The sequence below is a fragment of the Lissotriton vulgaris genome, chromosome 5 (genome assembly GCF_964263255.1).
Source record: "Lissotriton vulgaris chromosome 5, aLisVul1.2, whole genome shotgun sequence".
Taxonomy (NCBI): Eukaryota; Metazoa; Chordata; class Amphibia; order Caudata; family Salamandridae; genus Lissotriton; species Lissotriton vulgaris.
Window position 1 is genome coordinate 1,241,801,555 of NC_141693.1, and position 24,582 is coordinate 1,241,826,136.

Sequence of the window (24,582 nt, forward strand, 5' to 3'; positions counted from 1 at the left end):
CAAAACACCGCAATCTGGCAACGCATGACCCTTATACTCACTCTCGACCGACTCTGCTGCTTTTCTCTCTCGCACCGTCAGCACCTTCTTCGGCAGGGACTCTTCTTCTGGTCGTCGATGACTAGGGACCTTGGGGTAATCTAGACCTAACCTAGGTTGCCTTCCTCAAGAAGCCAACCATCCTCTGCTACCAACTGCGGGGAATGAGATTTTGATATCTTTTCTGATCACCTAGATACCTATCTCATTCAATCCAATTTTGGATCGATTATTGACTGTCATTGAGTAAAAGGCAAACCCACATAAGTTATATCAACCCCATAGACTGACACAACTCTGAAGAACCACTTACGACTGGCAAAGTTTAAAAAGTTTAATATAAAACCAAAGTTAATTGCATATACAAGCCTCTCAAGATAAGATTCAACAGATATACAGGTACTAGAAGGAACATAAATTCCCTAAAGAATCTCAGTCTACAAAAGAACACAATCAAAACCAATTCTAAAATCAGCAAATTGAATAGCATAGACACAAAATGGATATGATGCGTCATTTACAGAAAAAGAATGAAACAAGTTAAATCTGTCCCTACTCTATGCTAGATGACATCCCTACTTAGCAAGTCCTTTTACCTAAAAAGGTGTCAGCGGTTTGACTTCCAAAGAAGTTCAAACTCTCTTAGTCTCTGATGGAAACCTATGTCGAGAAGCAGTACCCTTTCTGCCTACCCATCTGCTCTCTAAGGGTCCTCGGCCTACTGCTCTCTCTTCTCTGCTCTCTTGCTCTCAGGCCATCTGCTCCCGCTCCTCCCCGGGGTGCTGTCCCTAAATACAAAATCACAGTATGGGTGGAACGCCCCTTTGAAACGCCCACCACGTACACATTTCACGTGATCCCGCTTCTGGTTTTTTCCATAGTTTCGTCTCTTCGAGTCGTCTGTTAAGTTGACCTTGCTTCTCAGGCGCCGTCTCCGTCGTGCTGGTAACCCCATGACATTCCAGTTGACACCTTCAGACCAAAGTCTATCACCTCAAACAGAGCTCTAATCATTACAGTTGTGATTGTAACCCCTTTTGGTCCTGTGAACAGTCACTTCGAAACAAGACCCCAAATTCCAAGCGTCCCTTATCTCACTAGGCCATAAAACTTCGTCCAGCATTGTCACTTTAATTTAACGAGACCTTTGACTCTTGGCTCGCACGTACAGATCAAAGCTATCCCCCTATCCCTGTGAGCCCACTAAATTATATGCAGTGGACTACACTCTTGCGAACCCTTGGTACGTTAGGTTAAAATCACATATGAACACACCATTCTAAAATTCCTACAACTCTTCTATGCGGTATGACTTTTAACACACATATACATTCGAATTAGCAAATCATTGATTATAATCGAATCCATATTACATGAGAAATTAAATGTTATACTCTCGTGCTATATGGTCTGCACATTTCTTCAATTTACATTTCATCTCTTTCTCCGTTTAATAATTGCATACATACATGAATTCTGTTTAGCACGTTCTACTGTTCTTAAGCATTTTCACATTTCTATATTAGACCAACCTATATACGGGCCTTTCTAATTCTAATGCACATTCTAGAGTAAATGCAGATACATTTCTTATTACTTAAGTTACATGTGCTAACTTTACGCTACAGGCTTGTAAATATGGTACGGACATATTTTTCATTCAAATTGCGCTCTCTCAACCCTGCCACTATTTAAAGGTTGTACTGATTTTAGAAAAACATTTGATTTTTTCACTATTTTTGCATGGCTTCTAATTAAGTATATGTAATTTTACATTTTTTAATTTATTGCTGGCTTTATGTGGCTATTCAATTTCATTTCATTGGATTGCAGGGAGAGGAAAAGTCCTTTAGACGAGCTCCATCTTGGAGGAAAAGATTTCGCCCTCGAGAATTCAGTGGCGTGCACATGATGGCTGGATCGACAGAGACACTGCCTGCCGGATTCCGAGTTACAACAACTATGGCCCCTTCTACCTCCATCCAGCCTAGGAAAATGTCAACTGACGGTAAATGAAAACTGGCAATCTTGCTCACTTACTTTACATACATTTTTAACAGTCTCATTTTATTATTGTGATTTATTTATTTCTATATATGATACTTTTTACTTACCGGAAACATTTTGAAATAAGCCATTTTGCAAAAGCTTTAAAAATTAACATCACGATTACTGCCTTGCTTTATAGCCCACTCCCTAGGGCTAAACCAGTTGTTAAAGGCCCTGAACCCGAATTATAAGCCTGATCCACAGGCGAGGGCCTATAACGAGGGAGGGGAAATTTAACAACTGGTATAGCCCGAAGCAGAAGGTTTGAGGCTATTATAACATTTCACCTACTAAGGGTAGAAGGTAACAAAAACAATGAAGACAAAAGTAGACTGTTGGAGTTCCAGGCTTATACCAGCTTTTATACACCCAGAATTAGTCCATTGTCTTCAATAGAGCTCTCAACATTCCAGTGTTCTAATATACAATGCACTGGGGTGTCTTTTTCTGCTGCATATCAGTATTACTGCACCAGGACTGGGTAAACTTCTTTGAACAAAGGACACTTAGGTGCTAATTATGAATATCCGGTAAATGAACCACATTTTCCGCACCCAGCGTTACTGATACCAGGGGTACTGCTTGTAGGAAAGTAGGATCTGCTTCTTATGGTTACTCCCACTTTTTGCTTGATGTTACACAGTTTTGACTAGTCTGACTGGGATCCTGCTAATCAGGATCCCAGTCTATCTGCTTTCCCCTTTAAATTTGTTATGCATGTACTCTGGTGCACTCCAGATTGGATACTGGGGTACCCTTATAAGTCCTTGGTATATGGTACCCATGTACCAAGGGCATTGGCACGCCAGAGGCCCCCCATGGGCTTAAGCATGTATTATGGCACCCATGTGAGGTCATGCAAAATGGAACTACAGGTCTGCTATTGCAGCCTGTGTAAGCTGGTGCCTGCACCACCTACTTTAGATATAGGTTCAGTATATCTATAGGTCCCTACACTTAAAACGTATAAGTCACCCCGATAGCAGGCCTTAACAATCCTGAAGGCAGGGTGCTGGGTTTTATGTGAGGGGTGCGTCTGCATGAGCAGAGCCCCTCTGCAGTCTTCCGAGACCATTCTCCTGGGTTGTCTGTAACTCAGCCAGACATATAGGTAGAGGTAATTTCGCTGTAAATGCTATCTCAAAAACGCCTAAAACAAAACGTGTTGTGTTTGGAATTAAACTCCTTGGAATCATACCTCTACACCAGTAACCGTTGTGAGAGGTATGATCTCACCCTTCTGAAGCAAGCTTCGAGGGGTCATTGGTCTATCTGGTGCCAGCCTCCTTGACCGGTTAGCACAAAATAGATGCTGCCGACCAGGGATACATTTCTGCCCTCCTGCTGCTGAGCCAAGCTCGAGCAGAGGAAGGCAGCACAACAGGCATCCTCCCAGACAGGAATTACTGTATTGGGGCTGAGTGGGTGCACTCTGACAGTGCCTGAAAGTCTGCACCTGGGGCACATTTGGTGTCCCTGTGCATAGTCCAGCTCAAACCAGTTCTGGGAGCCGTTGGCTCCTGCTCTGGTGTGAAACTGGACATAGGCATGGGAGCAACCTACCCTCTGTCCTGCCCCTTCCCTGGGAGGGTCCCCTGAATCTGTCCAATTCGCTCCTATGGGTAAAAAAGGGCTTATCAGGCTGTAGTTCTTTAGATTTTATGTGGACAAGATTCTACAAGAAGAAACTACTGACCTTCGACCCTCTGGACACTCTGGACTTCACTGTACTTCGACTGGGCCTGACTTTGTCTCCCTTTCCATACAAAGTTTTGTCTGTGCCCTTGCTCTATACAGGCTCCGTTCAGTACCTGTGGTGCACTAAGGATAACTGAAGAATCTCCCTTTGGGGGAATGAGTCACTCCCCTGCATTCGCAGGCACCATAATGCAACTGACTGGTCTGCTGATCCTGACCACCTGTGGACTCGGAAGGCTCCAGCAACACAGGAGATTGGTTCCAAAAGTCCCTGAGGTTGCCCTCTCAGCAAGTTTAAGGCGAGTATCCCTTGTGGGGACTGCATAACTTTTACCCCTGTGCACCGCATCTATTTGCAAGTGCATTTGCTTGTTGGCTATTCCTGAGCTTTTGCATTGGACTCTGTGTAGTCCTAACCCTGAGCAGTGTTTCCACCAAAGAACTCTGGCCTCCTCACACCGAGTGCTCCGTGGGCTGGTAATTTGTGCTCTTGCTTGAGGTCCCCTCTAGACTCCTGGTCATTCGGCCTGTGGGATCTCCTGAGAGACATCTTGATTTCTCTTGGGGTTTCCTGGTTGTTCCAGAAGTGCCCTGATTCTCCATTGCTTGGAGAGTCCCCAGGACCTTGCTGGTTCTCACGGTAACCTGCTTGACCTTCCTGCGTGGATTGCTTTTGCCAAGGCTTGTTGGTGCTCCAGCCGGACACCGACCCTTCAGCACTTGAGATCCTTTGTGGGACAGCTAGCATCTGGCTCCTGGTCCTAGCCCACATCTCCTGGTCCTCGTGGCTGCAGAGTCAAGCATTCCTTCTTCGCACCTGAAGCACCCGACATTAGTAGGCATTTGTCTCCCGAGCCCCTGGTCACTCTGAAGTGACCCAGACTCTGTCCCCTCTGCTTTCAGGTTCCTTTCTGCAAGAACCCATCCTTGGATTCCACCAGACCCTTTTAACCTTCACGGCAGAGGCACTTTTTTTAAGCCTTCCATAGAGAACGACGGCGGTTTCCGACACCACTTCAACACTATGCACCCGGCTCCTCTGGGATAGGTAACTCTGGTACTTAGGTATCCACACGTGGGGTAGCTCTCCAACCTCTTAAGTTCTGAAGGGTTTCCTCGAAGTCCTCCTAGAAGGGTCCTTAAACTGTAAAATTGCAACCGCAACTTCCCTATAGAATTGTACGGAGCCCGCAGTCATGTTTGCACACTGCACTCATCCACCATGGGGTCCCTATCTACTCACCTTGGATGGTTCCTTGGGTTCCCATGAATTCTACGTGCTCCAGACCTTGTCTTGACCTGAGTCGTTGTTGTTTTACCACTATTTTAGTATATGGTTTGGTCTCCTCCTGGAGCCCACTGTGTATTGTGCTACTTACAACTGTTCTATTGATATCATTTTGTTTGCTTTGTGTTCTAGCCTTGCGTAGAGGATTCTAGAGAGTTATATTAATAAATACATATTTTATTTAGCTACTGTGTGGTTCTCCTTTCATTTAATCAATTCAAGAGGTGATATTCTGGTAAAACAAGCTGCTTTACATTCCTTCAAGATTAAGCCTGAAGGCTGCTTTCCACAGCTACCACTAGGATAGCTTTTTAAAAGTTATCTTTGACCTCATACATCATAAGAGTTGTTTGGACTGGTGCAAGGTGCCCACTTTAATCAATGGACAGCATATACCAAGCCAACCTCTCACACTGCTAATCCTGGTAACATGGAAAATCGAGCTCATTAACAGATGGATATTGAGGGCCCACTAAAAGAGGAGGAATCAGAACATTTGGGGTCTGATTCCCCTTGTAATTCCTCACTTTGGGCTGGATTTTCACATGGAGATTTCGGGTCCTTCCTGAGTGACAGTGGAGAGATCCACAGTTTTTCCACATATCTCATAATTCCGATGGGCTGCTAAATGCTATTTTCGGCCCCATTCGAATTAAGAGGCTACTTTTAATGAAAGCCTTGTTAGAGTGCATTTATGAAGTGAAAGCTACAAAAAAAGGACAATTGGGAATCTCACAAATATATTAATTGACAGTGATGGTATAATTTTATTTTGTGACCAACTTCTAACTGCATGACCGGGAAATTATTTAACTGTAGAACATGGATACATGCCCCTATCAAATTAAAATGCTGGAAGGTTCAGCTTTCATTGGCCTTTATAGTTTTCATATTTCTCACTTGTCATGTAGCTATTGCAGGACTTATTCAATGTTTCAATTGACCACTTTGAAAACAAAGGAACAGGTTTGTAATTAAAGTCAATCGGTGCACCACTGAATGCTTGCATATTAAACAACAAGGAACAGAATCAATGTCCCAAAAATATATTCTTCAAATCTTTTTTAATTCATAGATAATTCAGATGTGACAAGCGATGTGTAGTACAGAACAGCCAATGCGTTTCGTTCAGTACAATTGACTTCTTCAGGGCAGTAGAGTAACAAATATATACATATATAAATACATTTAAATGACATGACTGACAATAAGACAAACGACATGCTCATGGATAATAGTGACTCCCATATACATTCTTTTGTTAAAACCTACTTAGAAATGGTATGGTCAAACGAATATTTGGAACAAACCACCAAGACAGGAAACAAAAAGTAAACACACAAAACCATCCAAACTTTTTAAACACAACTAGATCAATGGAAGATTTGAGATTATCCGCAGTCCTTCTCTTTGATGATCAGAAATCCCATAAAGATTGAGGCGCAGGGGGCCCAATTAGATATCTAAAAAATGTGTGCTTCCAAAAAATAAAGACAAACAACTGTTAATGAGATGAGGATAGACCCTGTGTGAACATGCCCCAAACAGAAAGAACAAGGTGGTTCAGGAGTGTAATGCATGAAAGAGTCAAGAGTGTTCAATAACCCAGTAATTGTGGACTCCCAGAGGAATAACTACACCAAATAGATAATATAATACCCACCATACTCAAAATAATCATACATATGATGATAAGGATTTTTTTTTCTCTGTTCCTTCGTCGGCACAAAGGATAGACTACACCACGTTCTGGCCACAAGTTTTTTGTGTCAGTTGCAACGGACGCGTTTCGCCTGACCAGCAGGCTTGATCACCATGATGATAAAGATGATCACATATCCTTACACATATTTGAATACAGACAGATGTGTCCTCAATAGTAACAACCTGGTAAAAGAGGATTAGAACAAAGCAATCCGTAAGTACAATAACTACTTGAGAGTGTGAGCCGATAGAGCTAAGGGATATCTGTCAAAAATATGAAGTACACTAAACAAATTCCGAAATCTTATTCTGATGTAAAGTATGGATAAGACAATCCAGTGAATTAAAGCAGTTTGCAAAGTCAAAGATAAATAAGACGACCCAGGGCAAAATAACCCATCAGTACGGCACCTAAGAAAAATGAACAATCATCACATGAATATATCATAACATTGAAAAACCGGAAAGAAAATATACTGCAATCGAATGTGTCTGAGCTGGCAAGTAAGCAGGCTACACTATATCAGGTGGCTGCATCTAGATATAAGAAAAACAGGATCATCATGGAAGGCATTTACAAATGAAAAGGAAGAATGATAATAAATAAAATGTAATGCATCTAGATGCTTCGCTAATAATGGAAAACAGCAAACCACACCAAAGCAAGAGGAATAAGGTGGGTTCAATAAGTTATCTTAAGAAAACACCACTAAATAGCATATTAGTAATAGAAAGTATTGTTGCGTCAACCTTACGGTGGCGAAAGTAATGCCCTTTGCAAGGGAAAGACCAGCTTGAAATCACAGATTCACCCTGATGAGTGCTGAAACTGAGATTATTTTCCGGTTTCTCCCAATGGAATGTAAGCAATGGAAACGGGTAGGTCAAACCCGTTCAGTTTATAAAGACCATGTGGGAAGGAGAACGCTGAGCACCTGTGAGAGGGTGTTTGCTATAATCACGAACCAGTAAGGTGGCATTTGAAAGAAATTCACCATATTGAAAGGGCCAAAGGAGATAAACCAGGAAGAGCTAGGACCGAAGGATACAATTTATCACTATGACTTCCTAAAAAGGCAAAATGTCACACGCAAGAAAAGTAAGTACCAGAGGGTAACAAAACTATTAGTTGATCACGTAGATTCATAGCAAACCCAAGTGCTATAATCGTTATCACATGGGGAGCATGAAAGAGAAGGAAGGCATAAAACTCATGTGGTGGGCATATTGAAGGGCGGACGGCGATAACCCTAGGAGGGCTAGGACCGAAGGTTGCGGTTTATCACTGTGACTTCATAAAGGTGCAAAAGCCACACACGAGAAAAGCAAGTACTAGTAGGAAACAAAACTATATACTGATCACATGAATTCGTTACATAGCCAAGTAAAGAATCCTTCTGCTTACCGCCTGCAAGTTCACCTGCTTCCGGACCTGCCCCGCACTAGCACCCGCCAAGCCGACCAACAGCAGCAACCACCTCAAGTGCATCCTGCTCAACACCCGCTCCGTCCACTGACACGCCATCGAACTCTGGAACCTCATTGACACCACAGCCCCTGACGTTGCCTTCCTCACGGAGACCTGGATGAACGCCTCATCAGCGCCCGACATCGCCATCGCAATCCCAGAGGGCTACAAGATCACCCGGAGGGACCGCACCGCCAACCAGATGGGAGGAGGCATCGCCATCATCCACAGGGACACCATCCGCATCACGACCAACACCGACGACATCCTGACCACCGCCGAACACCTACACTTCCAGATCCACACCGACCCGAAGACCACCCTCAGAGGCACCCTGATCTACCGACCCCCGGGGCCACGCACACACTTCAGCGAGGACATCGCCGACTTCGTCAGCCGCATGCCCTCCCCTCCGCTGACTACATCCTCCTGGGGGACATCAACTTCCACCTGGAGAACAACAACGACCGCAACACCACCACCCTGCTCGACAACCTCGCCAACCTCGGACTGAAGCAGCTGGTGTCCACCCCCACCCACCTCGCCGGACACACACTCGACGCCGTCTTCTCATCCAGCAAAGACATCGCCTTCACCCACGCCACTGGACTCCACTGGACGGACCACAGCTGCATCCACTTCACCTTCAAAAGAACGACGATCCACCACCACCAGCAACAGGTTGCCCGTAGAAGCTGGAACAAGATCACAGCCGACCAGCTCGCCGCTTCCCTGAGCCAGCACCCTCCCGCCAGCTCAGCGAACCCCAGCCAGGCCGCCGACAACCTCACAAAGTGGATCAACAACTGCGCGGACGAACTCGCCCCACTGAGGACCCCGCCCAGCAGACCCGGCAGCAAGAAGGCCCCATGGTTCACCGACGAACTCAAGAGCTCTAAGAAGAACTGCCGAGCCCTCGAGAAAGCCTGGAGAAGGGAGCCAACACCAGACAACATGACCACCCTCAAGCTCGCCACCCGGAAGCACCACCAACTGATCCGCGCCACCAAGAAAACTGCATACAAGGACCGGCTGGACAACAACGCACACAACAGCAAGGAACTCTTCAACATCGTGAAAGAGCTCTCCAACCCAAACGCCGGAAACAACGACATCACCCCATCGCAAGAACTCTGCAACTCCCTCGCCTCCTACTTCCACAACAAGATCGCGGACATACACAACAGCTTCAGCACCCAACCGACGAACGCCACGACCGACACGACCGAACCAACGCCCCCCACCACCACCCTCCGCGCCTGGACCCTGATCAGCACCGAAGACACCGTCCGCATGATGAACTCCATCCACTCCGGATCTCCGACCGACCCCTGCCCTCACCACATCTTCAACAAGGCCGACGCTGTCATCGCACCCCACCTGCGGGACATCATCAACACCTCCTTACCACCGCCACCTTCCCTGAGAGCTGGAAGCACGCCGAACTCAGCGCTCTACTCAAGAAACCAACAGCGGACCCCACCGAACTCAAGAATTACCGCCCCATCTTGCTGCTCCCGTTTCCGGCCAAAGTCATCGAGAAGACCGTCAACAAGCAGCTGGCCGCCTTCCTCGAGACAAATGGATCCCTCGACCCCTCGCAGTCTGGCTTCCGGGCCAACCACAGCACAGAGACCGCCCTCATCGCTGCCACCGATGACATTCGAGCCCTGATGGACAACGGAGAAACAGCGGCCCTCATCCTTCTAGACCTCTCCGCGGCCTTCGACACCGTCTGCCACCGCACCCTATCACAGCGCCTCAACAACGTCGGAATCCAGGAGAAGGCACGGGAATGGATCATCTCCTTCCTCGACGGAAGGACACAGAGAGTCCGCCTACCACCGTACAAGTCAGAGGCCACCGAAGTCATCTGCGGCGTACCCCAAGGATCCTCGCTGAGCCCAACCCTCTTCAACGTCTACATGAGCCCCCTCGCGGCCATCGCACGCCAACACAACCTGAACATCATCTCCTACGCCGACGACACCCAGCTGATCCTCTCCCTGACCAACGACCCCGCCGCCGCCAGAGCCAACCTTCACGAAGGGATGAAAGAGGTAGCCGAGTGGATGTCGACCAGCCGCCTGAAGCTGAACTCGGACAAGACGGAAGTCCTCATCCTGAGATCCTCGCCCTCCGCCTGGGACGACTCCTGGTGGCCCCCCGCCCTGGGCACCGCACCCAAACCGACAGACCACGCACGCAACCTGGGCTTCATCCTGGACTCCTCCCTCTCCATGACCAGGCAAGTCAACGCCGTCTCCTCGTCATGCTTCAACATCCTGCGCATGCTACGTAAGATCTTCCGGTGGATCCCCACCGAGACCAGGAAGACGTTTACCCAGGCCCTCGTCACCAGCCGACTGGACTACGGCAACGCCCTCTACGCCGGAACCACCGCCAAGCTCCAGAAGAGACTCCAACGGATCCAGAACGCCTCAGCCAGACTTATCCTCGACGTCCCACGACACAGCCACATCTCCGGACACCTGAGAGACCTGCACTGGCTCCCGGTCAACAAGAGAATCACCTTCTGTCTCCTCACCCACGCACACAAAGCCCTTCACGATCAAGGCCCGAGCTACCTCAACAACCGCATCAACTTCTATGCTCCCAAACGACACCTCCGATCAGCCAGTCACGCCCTCGCCGCCGTCCCCCGCATCCGAAGAGTGACGACAGGAGGAAGGTCCTTCTCCTACCTGGCCGCAAAGACCTGGAACTCCCTCCCTCCCGACCTGCGCCTGACCCAAGACCACCTCGCCTTCAGGAAGAAGCTCAAGACCTGGCTGTTCGAGCAGTAGCAACACCCCCCCCTCCCCCTAGCGCCTTGAGACCCTCCGGGTAAGTAGAGCGCTCTATAAATGTCTATGATTGATCGATTGATTAACTGTCAAGGTGATGTTAATACACCAAATAAAGCTATTGCATGGGGAGCTAGAAAGAGAGGGTGAGTGTAGAACTACTGTGGCAGCCATCATTAAGGGCCAGATTCTGATGCGGGTTGTAAAGCATTCCCACCTAGGGCCTGATTCTGATGTGGTTAGGAAGACCTCCTAATGGCATTTGCTCCTTCCAAATAGGATCGGGAGCGAACCAGTGCCCAATTATGATACAGTTAGAAACATGTGCTCCCATTGAAGTCAATGGGAGTCCAACCAAATCGTATCTGGAAGCATCCAGATGCATCGTGCTTGGTCGGTCGTACTCTCTCGATTCGAGTGGGTCGGAAACCCTTTCCAACCCGATTCGGTCAGGAAGCATTTCCAACCCGCATCAGAATCAGCCCCTAAATGTTTCCCCAAATAGCGTTAATAATGCCATCATCAAATGACAGCCTAAGAGACGTAAAGTAAAGCTATAATAAAATGTAGATAATACATGATACGGTAAGCAAAATTTACCACTGCAACTTCATGAAGTAACAACAGTTGCACATAATAGATGAGACCCATATTTTATACTAATCATTAAAGTGAAATAAATAGACGCTAATACGCAATGAGTGAGCGTAACGTTCGTACAGCAAAGACACTCTCACGTGACAAACAATAAGACGGGGCATCACCAAGGGGAGTACACATCGGGTTAGAACAGTGGCCATCTTAGAGTATTTGCCATAATCGCATGAGGTGTGCCATCAAAGAGTGGCAGCCTGAATGGCAAGGGGTATGATGACAAACGTGTTTTAAACTACACAGTAATGGCATGAAATATTCATGCAAGTATAAAAATATGGACATAATTTGGTCAAATCAAAGTCATAAGGGGAGTCACCAAAGAGGGTCAACCGTAATCCTAATGTGGTGATTATGTTAGAGTGGCAATTGGTTAGTGTGGGAGTCTTAAGCAAAAAGACACCATGGATGGTTAAATGTCTTATGCTAGTATAAAATGCGGAAACAAAAAATGATGCAGAGGATACACTTACAAACGAATATATGCCGAAATTACTTATATATGACTTTTCAGAACCTCTCTTCAACAAGCTGCCTAGGGTCAGTCAGTCAGTCAAACAAAACTTTATTTGATTTGTTAAAACCTTAAAAGTACATTCCACATTCCGTGATAAGAGAAAGGACAGCAGCAAGACATGACAATATTCAACAAAGAGAAAGAGCAGCAGCATAACATGATAATATTAAAACCACAATTACACCTCAAGATACATGTAATTTAACTTCTCTTGTTCCTTTTAAAATGGAGTATTATAACATTTATTTGTTAAAATCGCTAAAATTTTGCCTATACATAACTTCTTCAGAATGCAATTTTTACTACTGTTGTCCCTTAGTATCTCTACCTTTATTCAAAGATAAGGGCTGCACTATACATGTTCTTCTGCGCATTTGAGGAACAACTTAACTTTATTCATATATTTCCCCAACGCACAGGCTATATCTAAATTCTCCATTTCCACCAAAAGAGTAGCAGCTTGCATTCTGTGCGTAATCTTATATTTTTTAAAAATCGGACATAAAAACTCCTTTCGAAAGTCTAAAAATCTCGTACAATCTAATAAAATATGTAAAATATCGCAGGTGGTTCCTAAAGTGCAAGTGCATTTCCCATTACATCCTATCATTAGGTTTCAACCCCGTTATTCGCATAGCCTGGGTTTATGCCAATTCGCATTTTCAAGACTTCTCGCCTCAGACTATGACTAGGTAGCCGATCCACGTAGGGGAAATGTTGACTGCTCTCCCAAGCCACTTTCATGTGTGCTACCGAGCTCTTTTGAGCAAGGTATTCCTGATCATAACTACGGGACATATTGACCCCTTGAATCTTTAATTCTTTTTTCCCAAATATTATAGGGTCTTGTGGCAAGCATACTGTCACCTTTGGGTCACAAGAATGGAAGGAGCCAACACTGGAGGGCGTCGTTTTAACTCTTTTTATTGAGTTGCCCAAAGCAAAAGTACTTTTTAACACAAAATTAACAAGGTCCAGGATTTTTTTTTTGGGTTCTTCAGGTTCAGTCCCTTGGGTGGAGGTCCGGGTTTCCCAGCGCATGAAAGAAAAGAAACAACAAGGCTTTAGTTGGCTGGTTGCTTTTTAGAGGGTTGCAAGGAAGGGGAGTGTGAGGGAATAGCCAGAACCACCACCAACAGTCATAAGGCCGCTAAAAGAGACTCGTGTATCGTGCATAGGAAACGCGGTGCCCAGGCGGTCCCTCCTGACTCCTACCCGGTCCCTCCCCTCTTAAATCTTAGCAGTGAACTTAAATGAGCACGCACCTGGAGAAGCCACGCGTCCTCCTTCGCGTGGCTGGGCGATACACGGTATCGTTGGCCTCCTGGCTTTTCAGCTACCGGCGTCTGGTTCTCCTCCGGTCCGCTCCTGGCGCCTTCTCCACACCCGGTGTCGGCTCTCGGGAAGGGCTCCTCCGCGTTGGTCTCGACTCCCGGTCCCGTCGTGCTGGTCTTGGCTTCCTCGGTCCAGCTTGCGTTGTTCTCCTGGCGCTGCACGTCCTCCTCCCACGAAGAATCCTTCTGGGCCACACAAGACACGGCATCTTCCGGGTCTTCACTCATATCCCGAGAGGTTGATTCTGATAGGCCCACAAAGTCAGGTGGTCCAGGGGTGAGGCTTCGTCATGAAAGTAAAGGCTGTTCTTAAAGGGCCAATAGCAGTCCGCCTGTTGGTGAGACGGAGAATCTGTTAGCTCAGCCTGGGCCGAGCAGGGGACCCCCTGACACATACCTTCAAATCTAACACCCATTAAGCCTTGCTTATTGAGGCTCTCACCTCTTTTGCCCAGGGGAGCTCACTAATGGTAATGTCCTCCTTAGCCCAATGGGAGATTTTACCGATTTCCCCTACTCCCAACCGCTGCCAGAAGCGTACAAGGCTCATACAAGCTGTTATAGCCCAGGAGGTTATTCCCAGCTCCAGTCGTGCTGCCTGCAGCATAGAGGATTTTGGCAGAGCGAATAAGCTTTTTAATATATTTCCCTCCTCACTATCCCAGGAGGTCTTGCCACTGAGATAAATAACCTCGGCTCCATACAGAAATTGTGGGGGGACCATTGCTTGATAGGCTTTTAAGACCGGTCAATCTGACCTTTCACCATAGGTGTTATTAAAGCTTTTTAGGCCTTTGACCGACGCCAATGCCCTTATTTTTAATGCTTGCAGGTGTGTGTGCCATTTCAAGTTACATGAGAACCACATTCCCAAATATCTGTAATTGGTCACCCTCTCAAGCAAAATTGTACCAAGATACCATGAGAACTTCACTTTCCTTCTCCCAAAACATACAATTTTGGTCTTATCCATATTTACCACTAATTTTTTACTCGTACAATATTCTTTAAACCTATTTAGTTTTCTCTGGAGGCCTATCTCCGTTTGATCCATAATTACTAGATCATCGGCATAAAGGAGGCACGATATGTGCTTTCCTCCCAACTTCGGGTTCGCCCCTCTGACATCTCTTAATACTTGGGGTAGGTCAGCTAAAAACAGGGCGAACAGCAGGGGGGCTAGGACGCACCCCTGCCTTAAGCCGTTCCCAATAGGGATTCTCCCGGTCAGTCCTCCATCCGTGTCCAATATTATCTGTGCCCAATTTTCTGTATGTAATGCTTGGATAAGGACCAGCAGGTCATCCTGTAGTTCATACCCTACTAGTGTTGACCACAGCTGTTCCCTGTCCACAAGATCAAAGGCTGCACGGAAGTCAACGAAACAGCAGAATAAGTTACTCCTCTAATCAATTGACTTCCGTGCGATGGACCACAGAGCAAAACAATGGTCAATCGTTGAGTGGCCTTCTTTGAACCCCCCCTGCTCTGGGGTTATTATCTGTTTGTCTTCCACCCACTCCTTTAGTATCCCTAGGATTACCTTGGAATAGACCTTTTCACCTATATCCAAAAGGTTTATGAAGCGGTAATTTTTGGGGGAGTTTACATCACCTTTTTTATGGATTGGCCTAACAATAGCCCCTTTCCAATTTGCAGGGAATTCACCTGTATTTAGGATCCCTAAAAACATGTTTGAAAGGAACTCTGCCCACCATTCTATGTTTGTTTTTATTATGATAGCTGGCAAGTTGTCAGGGCCTGCTGCCCGTCTTAGGTTTAACCTAGATATTATGGTTCTAATTCGATCTGGGAAAAAGTGGATTTTTAATTCTTCACGTATTCCTGGCCAAACATTTACCATTATTCCCTCCCTCATTGGCCATTTCCCATAAATGTCCTCTAGGTAGGTCAGCCACTTGTCCTCTGGCACTGAGCACTGCATGGTCCCTTGTGCTTTTCCCATACAGTCCTGTATTAACCTCCAAAAGCCTTTCACATTTTTGTCTTCAATTACCACGAGTAAATTATCCCAACATTTGTCCTTAAACACCTTTTTTTATCTCTGATAACTGTCTTGTATTTTAACTTCATTTTTTTGAGTTCTGATACCACTTCCTCACTGTAGTTACCTCTGAGGTGTCTTTCTTGTTTCTTAATACCGGCCTTTAGTTTCCGGCATTCGGCATCAAACCAGTGTTAGGTATTATTAGGGTGTAATGTTGCTTTGTTTACTGGTTTATGGTTATTACACTTTAACTTAATCCGGAGGCATTCCACCAATTGCCTTATTATACCCTTGTACCAGGCTATGCTCTCTTCTGGTACAAGGTTACCCAAATTCACAGTTAGCTGATATGCACTTAGTTTCTGTATATATTCCTCGGTGATTTGTGTTGTTAACCGCTTGGGGTATTCTACATCTACTAATAGCACTTTTTGTCTTTGCGGGGGGGCAGAAAAGAAGAACACCAACCACAGTGATGTGTTAATAAATAAAAAGAAGGAAGTGACAAATTACAGTTCCAAAAACTTTAAATATTGTAAAATGTTACAGCCAAATGATGCATACCCGTGTATACTCCAAGAGCTCTAGCCACCAGTGTCTGATAGAAAGAACAGAGATTTCACAAACTAGGATGGATGGCCAAAACATTCAAAAAGCTCTACTTTTTAAATTGGGAAGATTCAACGATTCGTATGAATATTACAGGAAATTCTCCTCTAAAGCGTCTGAGTATTTGCACTAAGACTAAACAAATAAAATGTAAATAAGTTAAAGGGAAATACTTTAAATAAAGTAGGTGCAAAAACAGCAGTTCAAGCAACTGGTCAAAGCAAGACCAACCTGTATTATGAAGCGTGACGAACACTGCTCAGAACCTGATTGCAGTCTGCTCCTATGGAACAATTATCTTGTGTGGAAAAGCTACACAAGAGCAAGCAATGACAAAAATTCAATAAAAGTCCTGCATCGCTCTGTTGAGTATTAAAAATCACATGGGCATGCCAATTATATCTACTAACCCGAACACTTCGGGTGTAGACTTCACTGCTGTTCTCCATATAACGCGATTTTTACTACTTCATACACGAAGTGGTATGGAAGCCCAAATTACAAAAATCTTCCAGCGGATTCTCAGTGCCGGAATTCTGGTCACTTGGTGCACAAGGACGTCCGCCTACATGCTATTTATGTTCTCTAGGGTCTAAACACAAAAAGAGGACTCTGTGATCTTAGAGAATCTTTCCCAAATATATAAATATAACGATAAAGATAACTAAAAAATGGGGGGAGTAGTTTAAAAAACTACTTCAAAAAACATCAAGTGGAAAACTTAAAGAAGAAGCAAAATAAAATAAATATAGTAAAACTATCACCTGTCATGTCACCCAAGGCAGGCAGTCCAAGTAAATCAAGTGTAATCGGTCAAGGAAAAAATATATTTACAACAATTCTCAAACGAATTGTGATGGGCATGATAAATCTTCTGAGGTGTATACAAATACATGAAACAGATAGTTAAACTATCCATAAAGCATAGATAGCGCATAGGCTGGAGAGCAGTCAAACAAGTTTCATCCGTTGGTACAGAGCAAACCTATAAGCATATAGCATACGTGAAGGAGTAGATGCAAGACCATCCGTTATCCAAAGGTAAAGACGTAGGTGGTTTCTATATGAAGATCAAGAACATGGTAAAGGCAGATGTCATACTATGACTGTCCTATGTGTACATGATTTGGTAAGAAAATAAAAACACAAATCAATAAAAATTATCAGATTTTCACCCAAGATAGTGAGCATATAGTAGGTTTAGTTACTATTTTCCCAGTCAATAAAGGTAAATACAACCTGTGATGTGCGAACAGACCCCTGTAAACAGTGGATAATTATACCAAAAAAGATAGAACATCCATGTTGACATGCATCATACATAATGATACATTGATCAACAAGGAGTAACGTTGCATAGAATAAGACGGGACCAGAGCTCCTTTTCTCTGCTTTGTCCAACATTTTTGGGGCTTAGCCCCTTGCCAGAGAAACAATTTGGCATTGTAAATATTGGCAGCAAAGGTTTCATTGGAGCTGCAGTTTCTTCTAACATGTTAGAAGAAACTGCAGCTCCAATGAAACCTTTGCTGACAATAATTACATTTCCCCAAAGGGTATGGTATTGACCACATGTTTAGGATGTGCAATGCAGGCATGTAGAGGGCTATTGCAGGCAGTGGTCTTGAGAAAAATGATGCTGTGTATATGATTATTCTGGATGTAGGAATTTAATGTGCTCCCTGCTGTGGTTAATAGTAAGATGTACATTGTAGGGATTATCATTGAGAAATATATGGTATTCCAATTGTTGATTGATAGATCCATTCGAGAGCATAATAATGTGATTGATGTACCTGCCCCAGAAAACAATATGTTCAGTCCAGGTTGAGGCCCGGTGACCCAAGGTGTGCTGCCGCTCATACCAGTCCATAAAAAGGGCGGCATTAGTGGGAGTGAACCTGGAGCCCATCCCTGTGGCCTGCACCTGGTGGTACTATTGGCTATCATGAAGGAAAACATTCTTTGATAAAATGATGTCCATCATTTCCATCAAAACCACATTATGCATATAATGGTCTGCCATTCTCTGTCCCAGAAAAAAATCTGTCTCCCTTACACTGAACTCTTTCTTGATGCATGTGTATAAGCTAGCTACATCCATAGTGACGAAATGCAGATTGCTTGACCATACCAACCCCTCGAATTTGTTTAGGATGTGGGGGAATTAACACCCAAAATGATGGGTCATCCTTTATGTATCTTTGGTAGGATGTATATGCATGGAAAGGAGGGTTCTCTAACCATTAGGTAATTGCATTCCTCCTCACTCATTAAATAGCTTTGACGCCACTCGACAAGTCTCATATTAATATGACAGCTAAGTATTTGGATCGAATTCTGTGTCACTCTTATGTAAGAAGTAGTATCTGCTAGTTGATGATCAATCTCTTGCATGTATGCCGTCCTGTCCATGACAACTACATTTCCCCCTTTTTCCGCTTCCCTGATGACAATTAATGAATCGGATTTGAGCTCCCTCAGTGCTGTGTCTTCGTTCAAACTGAGGTTGTATGTAATTCTATTGGAGGGAATGGGTCATTCAAGGAGTTTATAGAAGTCCTTAGAGACTTTTCCCCTAAATACATTGATGCTAGGATGTGTTCCCACTGGGCTGAATTTTGAGCATGTTTTCAAACCACTATCCATGCATATATTTTCAGAGATGTTTAATTCAGCTCTCAATACATTTACATCTCTAGGTGTATCATCTTGCAAGGTGTATCATATTGTGTAAGTCAGACACTGTTTGGGTGGGTGGTGTATGATGTCCCATAGTCTTAACGAAATGGGAGGGATTATGGTTGAAATGTTCTTTAAGCTTTAAAAATCATACAAATGTGTATAAATCCACAAACTTAGCCACATCATTACCATATTGAGTTGGACAGAACCCCAAGCTTTTGCCGAATACAGACAAATTATTATCTGACAATGCTCAATATGATAGGTTTACAATGGTTAGTTCCTCTGTGGTCTCCCCTGTATCTCCCAAGGGGTCCACATAGGGCCTTATCCTAGGAATGCCCACCCGGGGGGGTGCTCCTCTAGTTCTTTTTGGACCTGGTTGTTACACAGAGTGTGTTGTCCCTTATCCTCTTGATTTTGTTTGGGTTCCTGCCATCTCCTAACCCCCTTCTTGTTTTGTTATATTTTCTCATAGTCCTTATACCTAATTTTAGTCTTTCCATCTCCACTACAAAAGTGGATTGATTATACACTTTGGATGTACCTGGTGTACCTTCAGTGGAAACAGAACTTGCTATAGATGTCAAGGAACTGTTACAGCTCGCGGATCCCAATTCCAATGATTCCTCCTGTGGTCTCTTGCCCTCACCCTGTCCCTTTACATTGTCATAACTGTGTGCAAATGTGTAGATCCTACCCTCTATGTAGTCCTTATCATCTGTCCTTGCCTTTTTCACCTTTTTGTCCCGCAAATAGATTTGATAATCCTCCAATATTCTTTCCTTATCATAATTCTTATTTACTGTTTCCTTCAAATCTGAACACCTCACTTTCAGATTGCAGTTTACTACCTTTTATACTACCTTTTTTCACTAATATGCACATCATGTTAAAAGATGCCTCGCGGAGATTGTCCTCCCACTCTTTTAATTTCTCTTGATCAAGGTCCTCAAATGTTGGAAAAGTTAGTATCCTTAGGCCCCTAGGTATTATCTCATTTCTATATATTTAGCTAGGATGGTGCCATCCCACCACCTGGACATCTCTTGTTTTATCAGTTTTTCTAATCTTCGGAATTTAATCTTGAAACAAAGGAACAGCTCAATATTTCTTTCAAATTTCTCTAAATGTTAATACCCACTGTATGTTAATGAAATAAGTTTGGCCTTGTGTGCCCCATTTTTTATGAATTTGGAAAGCAGAAAAGGAATGCCATCTGACTGGGCCCATCACTCATAGGAGAGATGGACAGTGTCTTCATTTGCAATGTTGTTTGAGGAGCTGTAGTAACCTCTCAGTAAGGATTAGAAGATTACAAAACAATATTATACATTTCTTTCTATAGCTTTAACCAAAAGACTTCTTGTTCATTTATTCATTTACATCGCAGTTTCGACTTCAATAGGTAATTGTGGAATAGGAGTTATGAGGATACATTTACCTTACCTTGCAGTCCCCAATATTCCTCACTAAAACCTGTCTTTCAACTCTGCCGTACAGTTTTTTACATTTTAGTTTCAGAAAATCCACTAAACCACAAAAAAGTACCAAACGATTGATTAAAATGTGATTACGATTTGTTGCAATGGAGATCCATTTTTTAAGAAACTCCATTAAATTTGCAAAAGCACGTTTTGGATATCTCTTTTGACATTTCATATTTTAAGTCAATCTTCATCTAATTTGTCACATTCATAGACAGGCAACTGAACACTGGATTCATTTAAATTTGTTGCTAAGTACTAAAGAGAAACATCACTTTTCAAACTTATAAGGTTGCAAAATGGAATTTCCTATAAAGCAGGGTGTCAGTCTTAAATATAGAGGCACAACATCTCCTTTTTTATGTAGAGTTTTTTTCGCTTTTCAGAAAACAAAACAACATACAGTAATCTGAAGCCAAATGTGAAATTGCGTCTAATTAGTACATTCCGCGAAATGTTCAGCTGTCCCAAACCCTCCCTTACCTCCTTCTCCGGCTCAGCTCTCAGATGAGTGGAACTAATTTTCCTATACAATATTACCGTGAGGACATTATGTGAGAGCTAGGCAGGTCAGGGCCCCCTTCAATCCATACATGGGTGCTGCTGGCACTATGTAATTTTTTTGGGTCTCTCTGCAGCCACACCAAACATTTGTGTCACTATAGTATACAGGGGTAATTCATCTGGTGGTGTCAGCAATTCTGTGAGCATTGCTGTTGATACCTTTATGTCATCCTCTAGTTTCTCATCCCTGCGTGTTAGTTTCATATGACATCCCTCAGCATTGATCCATTCAGCCATATCTTTCAGCCAGTTATCAACTTCGGGCGTCTAGGGTATATCCACCATATTACAATTCTGCGTTTAGCCAATAATAGCTCCAAAATAAGAAATGTCCTACTCAGCTTTTGTTTCTTATGGAATGGGATGTGCTCCAAAAGGCACTGTGTTATCTCTCTGGGGACCTTCCATCCTGTAACCAATTAGAGCCTCTGAGTGATGGACCACCAAAAACCATCAATATCTGGGCACCACCCAGTCATGTGCAGAAAGTTAGCTGCCTGCTCCCACATCTGGGGCAGCCTGCAGATCTATCAGGGTTTGTGGCTTGTTGCCGTTTGGGCATCAGATATACCTGCTGGATCACATTGTATTGGATTAGTTTGAACCGCACATTAGTAGAGGTGGTCATAACCCCTTCCTGTATAGTTTCCCAAGTATGTGTATCAAGAGGCACCTCCAACTGAGTTTCCCATTTATCCACACCTTAAAAACAGTCGCGGGGTTGTCCTCACTCATGGCCCTGTAGAGGTGTGATATCAATCTCCGGACCACAGCCTTTGACAGCAGTGTTTCCAATGCTTGGGAGGCAGAAGGTGCCTCTGGGAACCCTGCCCAAACCTCCTGTGCTGTCGCTGCTATGTTTGCATACTTTAAGAACTGCCCATTTCCCAAGAGTCTCTGTGGCCTCCGCCATAGTTATAAACTGGTTACAGGGGTAAAGATCCACCAGTAACTCGCAGCTGCCTTCCCTCCATTTATGTAAAGACATGGAGCTGTCAATCATTTTAAACAGACGTAAAGCATATATATTCATTTCTGCCGCAAACAGGGCTCTCATTAACACCGTCTTGACCGACTGTTTCCAGGCAGCAGGAACCATACGTCCTACGTGGGGCAACCACGTTGGCCGTATACACCCCTCACTAGGTGGTGCTCCCGATTTTCATGCTCATCCAACCAATGAATTGCATGTTGGAGTTGTGAGGCTAAGAAATAGTCCTCCAAACATGGGACCACCAGCCCACCCCTCCTTCAAGTACGTTTCAACATTCCTTAAATAACTCTCCTCCTCCCAGTTTCTCAGAGTAGTTACACTATAACTTTATCTAGGTCGGTGAATAACCATGTTGGTATGTCGAAGAGGGTCCCCTGGAAGAGATAGAGACATCTGGGGAGTATGACCATCTTGATTAAAGCTATTTTACCCATCAAGGATTTTCCGGAATTTTATGCTATATTTCAAGCCCCTATAATCCTATCCAGATTTGCCTTTTCAAAGTTGCGTGCTTCGTGTGTTACTCGAATCCCCAGATATCGGACCATCTTGGCCTCCCAAGAGAGATCCAGGGATGGCAAATCTATATCCTGTTGACCTGCCAGGGTCCACAAGGGAAACAGCTTGGACTTGTTGCTGCTATTGTGTAATCCTGTATACTCCCCTAATTCAGTCAACATTTTCAGCATGATGGGTACAGAGTATCTAGGACTCCGGAGATATAATAATGCATCATCTGCACAGAGGGAGACCAAGTGAGTGATCTCCCCAATCTGTATGCTCCAACCCTAAAGCATCATCCTAAGGCAGCAAGCGAGTGGCTCCATTGCCATTGCGAAAAGAAGTGATGATAGGGAGCACCTCTGGCTGGTCCCCCGACTCAGCCCAAATCTCCGCGATACGGTCCTACCCAACCGAACCCTGGCCATAGGTTCTCTATACAGCAGTTAAACCCATCTAATAGAGGTATCCACGATACCTACTTTTCGTAATACCTCCCACAGAAATTCCTACAATAATGAATCAAATGCTTATTCGATGTCCAGCAGCGTGAGCGCATACTGATCCATCTGCAAAATTTCGGAGTGCACAACACCTCTTCTGATTGATAATTAAATTATGTTATATCATAGGTAAATGCGTAACTGCCTAATATGCTCCAATATTACTGTAGCGGGCAGGTGACATCATAAGCCACTAGATCAAATGTTGAGTGATGTGTAAATGTCCTAGATAACAATATAGGACCAAATGCATCAGTCACCTGTTATTATTACATATTTATTTTAAGATAGTTAGCTTGTAATTTTTTTTTTTTTAACAGAGAAATGTCTATTGAAAATAGTAAGTAAAATACTGGAAGGTTCAGTTAATTTGTTTGCAGTAAACAAGAAGAGAACAACACTAATTATGTAGTTAAGAATGTAAAATTTGTGAAGGGAAAACTCTTTAATCGTTAAAAAGCACAATCTGCCTGTAGAAGGGAGAGTTTGTGGAAGCTGTTCTTCTCAAGGTGCAGTTAACTTTTTAGCACTTATTGGAATTAGAATCTGTACGTTTTGTGTTCAGTTCAATATATGGATAGTTATTGTTCGGGTCATGTTGCCATGGGAAAAGCATTTTTTGTTTTCCTAATATATTTGGGAGAGTTTGACAAATCTTCAAGAAATGTTCCTAAAAAAGGTTCTTCTACTTTAGCTCCTTCCTGGAAGGTTTTGGGGTGATCCGTGAAAGGGGAGGAGGGGATGGGGGAAGGGGTCCCAAAAGCATTTCCCCATTTATTTTTCCGTAGGAAATTTAAACACAGCTACAGTCCAAAAAGGCTAAATGGATTTACACTGTATTTGACAGAAGCTTAGATCTTGGTTTAGAAAGTGTGCTTTTTGTGAGTTGGTGTCAATCCATTAAGTAGTTTCTGAGTAATTAAGCCTAAACAATGTTGTATTTTTCATGCCGCAACAAATCCATGGTGCCAACAGATTTCTAGATAAGATCTGATTGACTGTCAACACATCAACAACGATGTGGCGGCAGCCATCTTAGGACTCAGAACTCGATGAAAAAAGATATAAGGGACAGGTGAGGGATACCCTTCTTCCCTAGACCTGGTGGGGAGCCAAAAACTTTTTGCAGCAAAATAAATAAAACAAAAGTGCAAGCTCTTGCACTGCAAAAATAAATGCCCTCTGGGGCTGAGCCATGGCTTGACAGGCCAGCACAATTAAATATATGGGGAAGTTGGTGCATTGTCCCCCTCACCCTGGACTGATATACTGAGAAAGAAGAGCTTCAAAAGGCCCAGGGTCAACATTAAATAAAGGGGAGAGGGCGTGTGGGCTTCCTCCCCGAGCCTGAAAAGGCCCGGCGGCCACTTCCCCCGGGGCCAATAATATTTAAAACAGGAGGGGGCACATGACCTACCTCCCAAGCCTTGAAAGACCCGGGCACAGAAGCCCACGGGCCAAGCCCACCCACTCTATCCCACGGAGCTCACCCCTGGGACACAGTAGTAGAAACAGTTGTCTATTCCCACCCGGTAGGAGCTTTAAAAATGCTTCCACTTGGTGGCAGCAGACCTGTGTTTCCCTGCCTGCACTCTTGCGGGAAGGGAAATTCAGATTGCCCATGTAGGCTGGAGCAATGCTGGCTCCTGATGCATCAAGGATGGGTGCAAGTG

At 44.3% G+C, this 24,582-nt stretch overlaps 1 protein-coding gene across 1 annotated transcript in view; it reads left to right on the plus strand.

Moving 5' to 3' along the window:
- PPFIA4 (PPFI scaffold protein A4) overlaps window positions 1-24,582 on the plus strand; it is a 2,319,747-nt gene that overhangs the window by 2,210,181 nt on the left and 84,984 nt on the right. Inside the window, exon 26 of the mRNA XM_086923084.1 lies at window positions 1,873-2,047. Within this exon, the coding sequence (XP_086779210.1) occupies window positions 1,873-2,047 (175 nt within the window). The remainder of the gene's footprint in view (window positions 1-1,872; window positions 2,048-24,582) is intronic.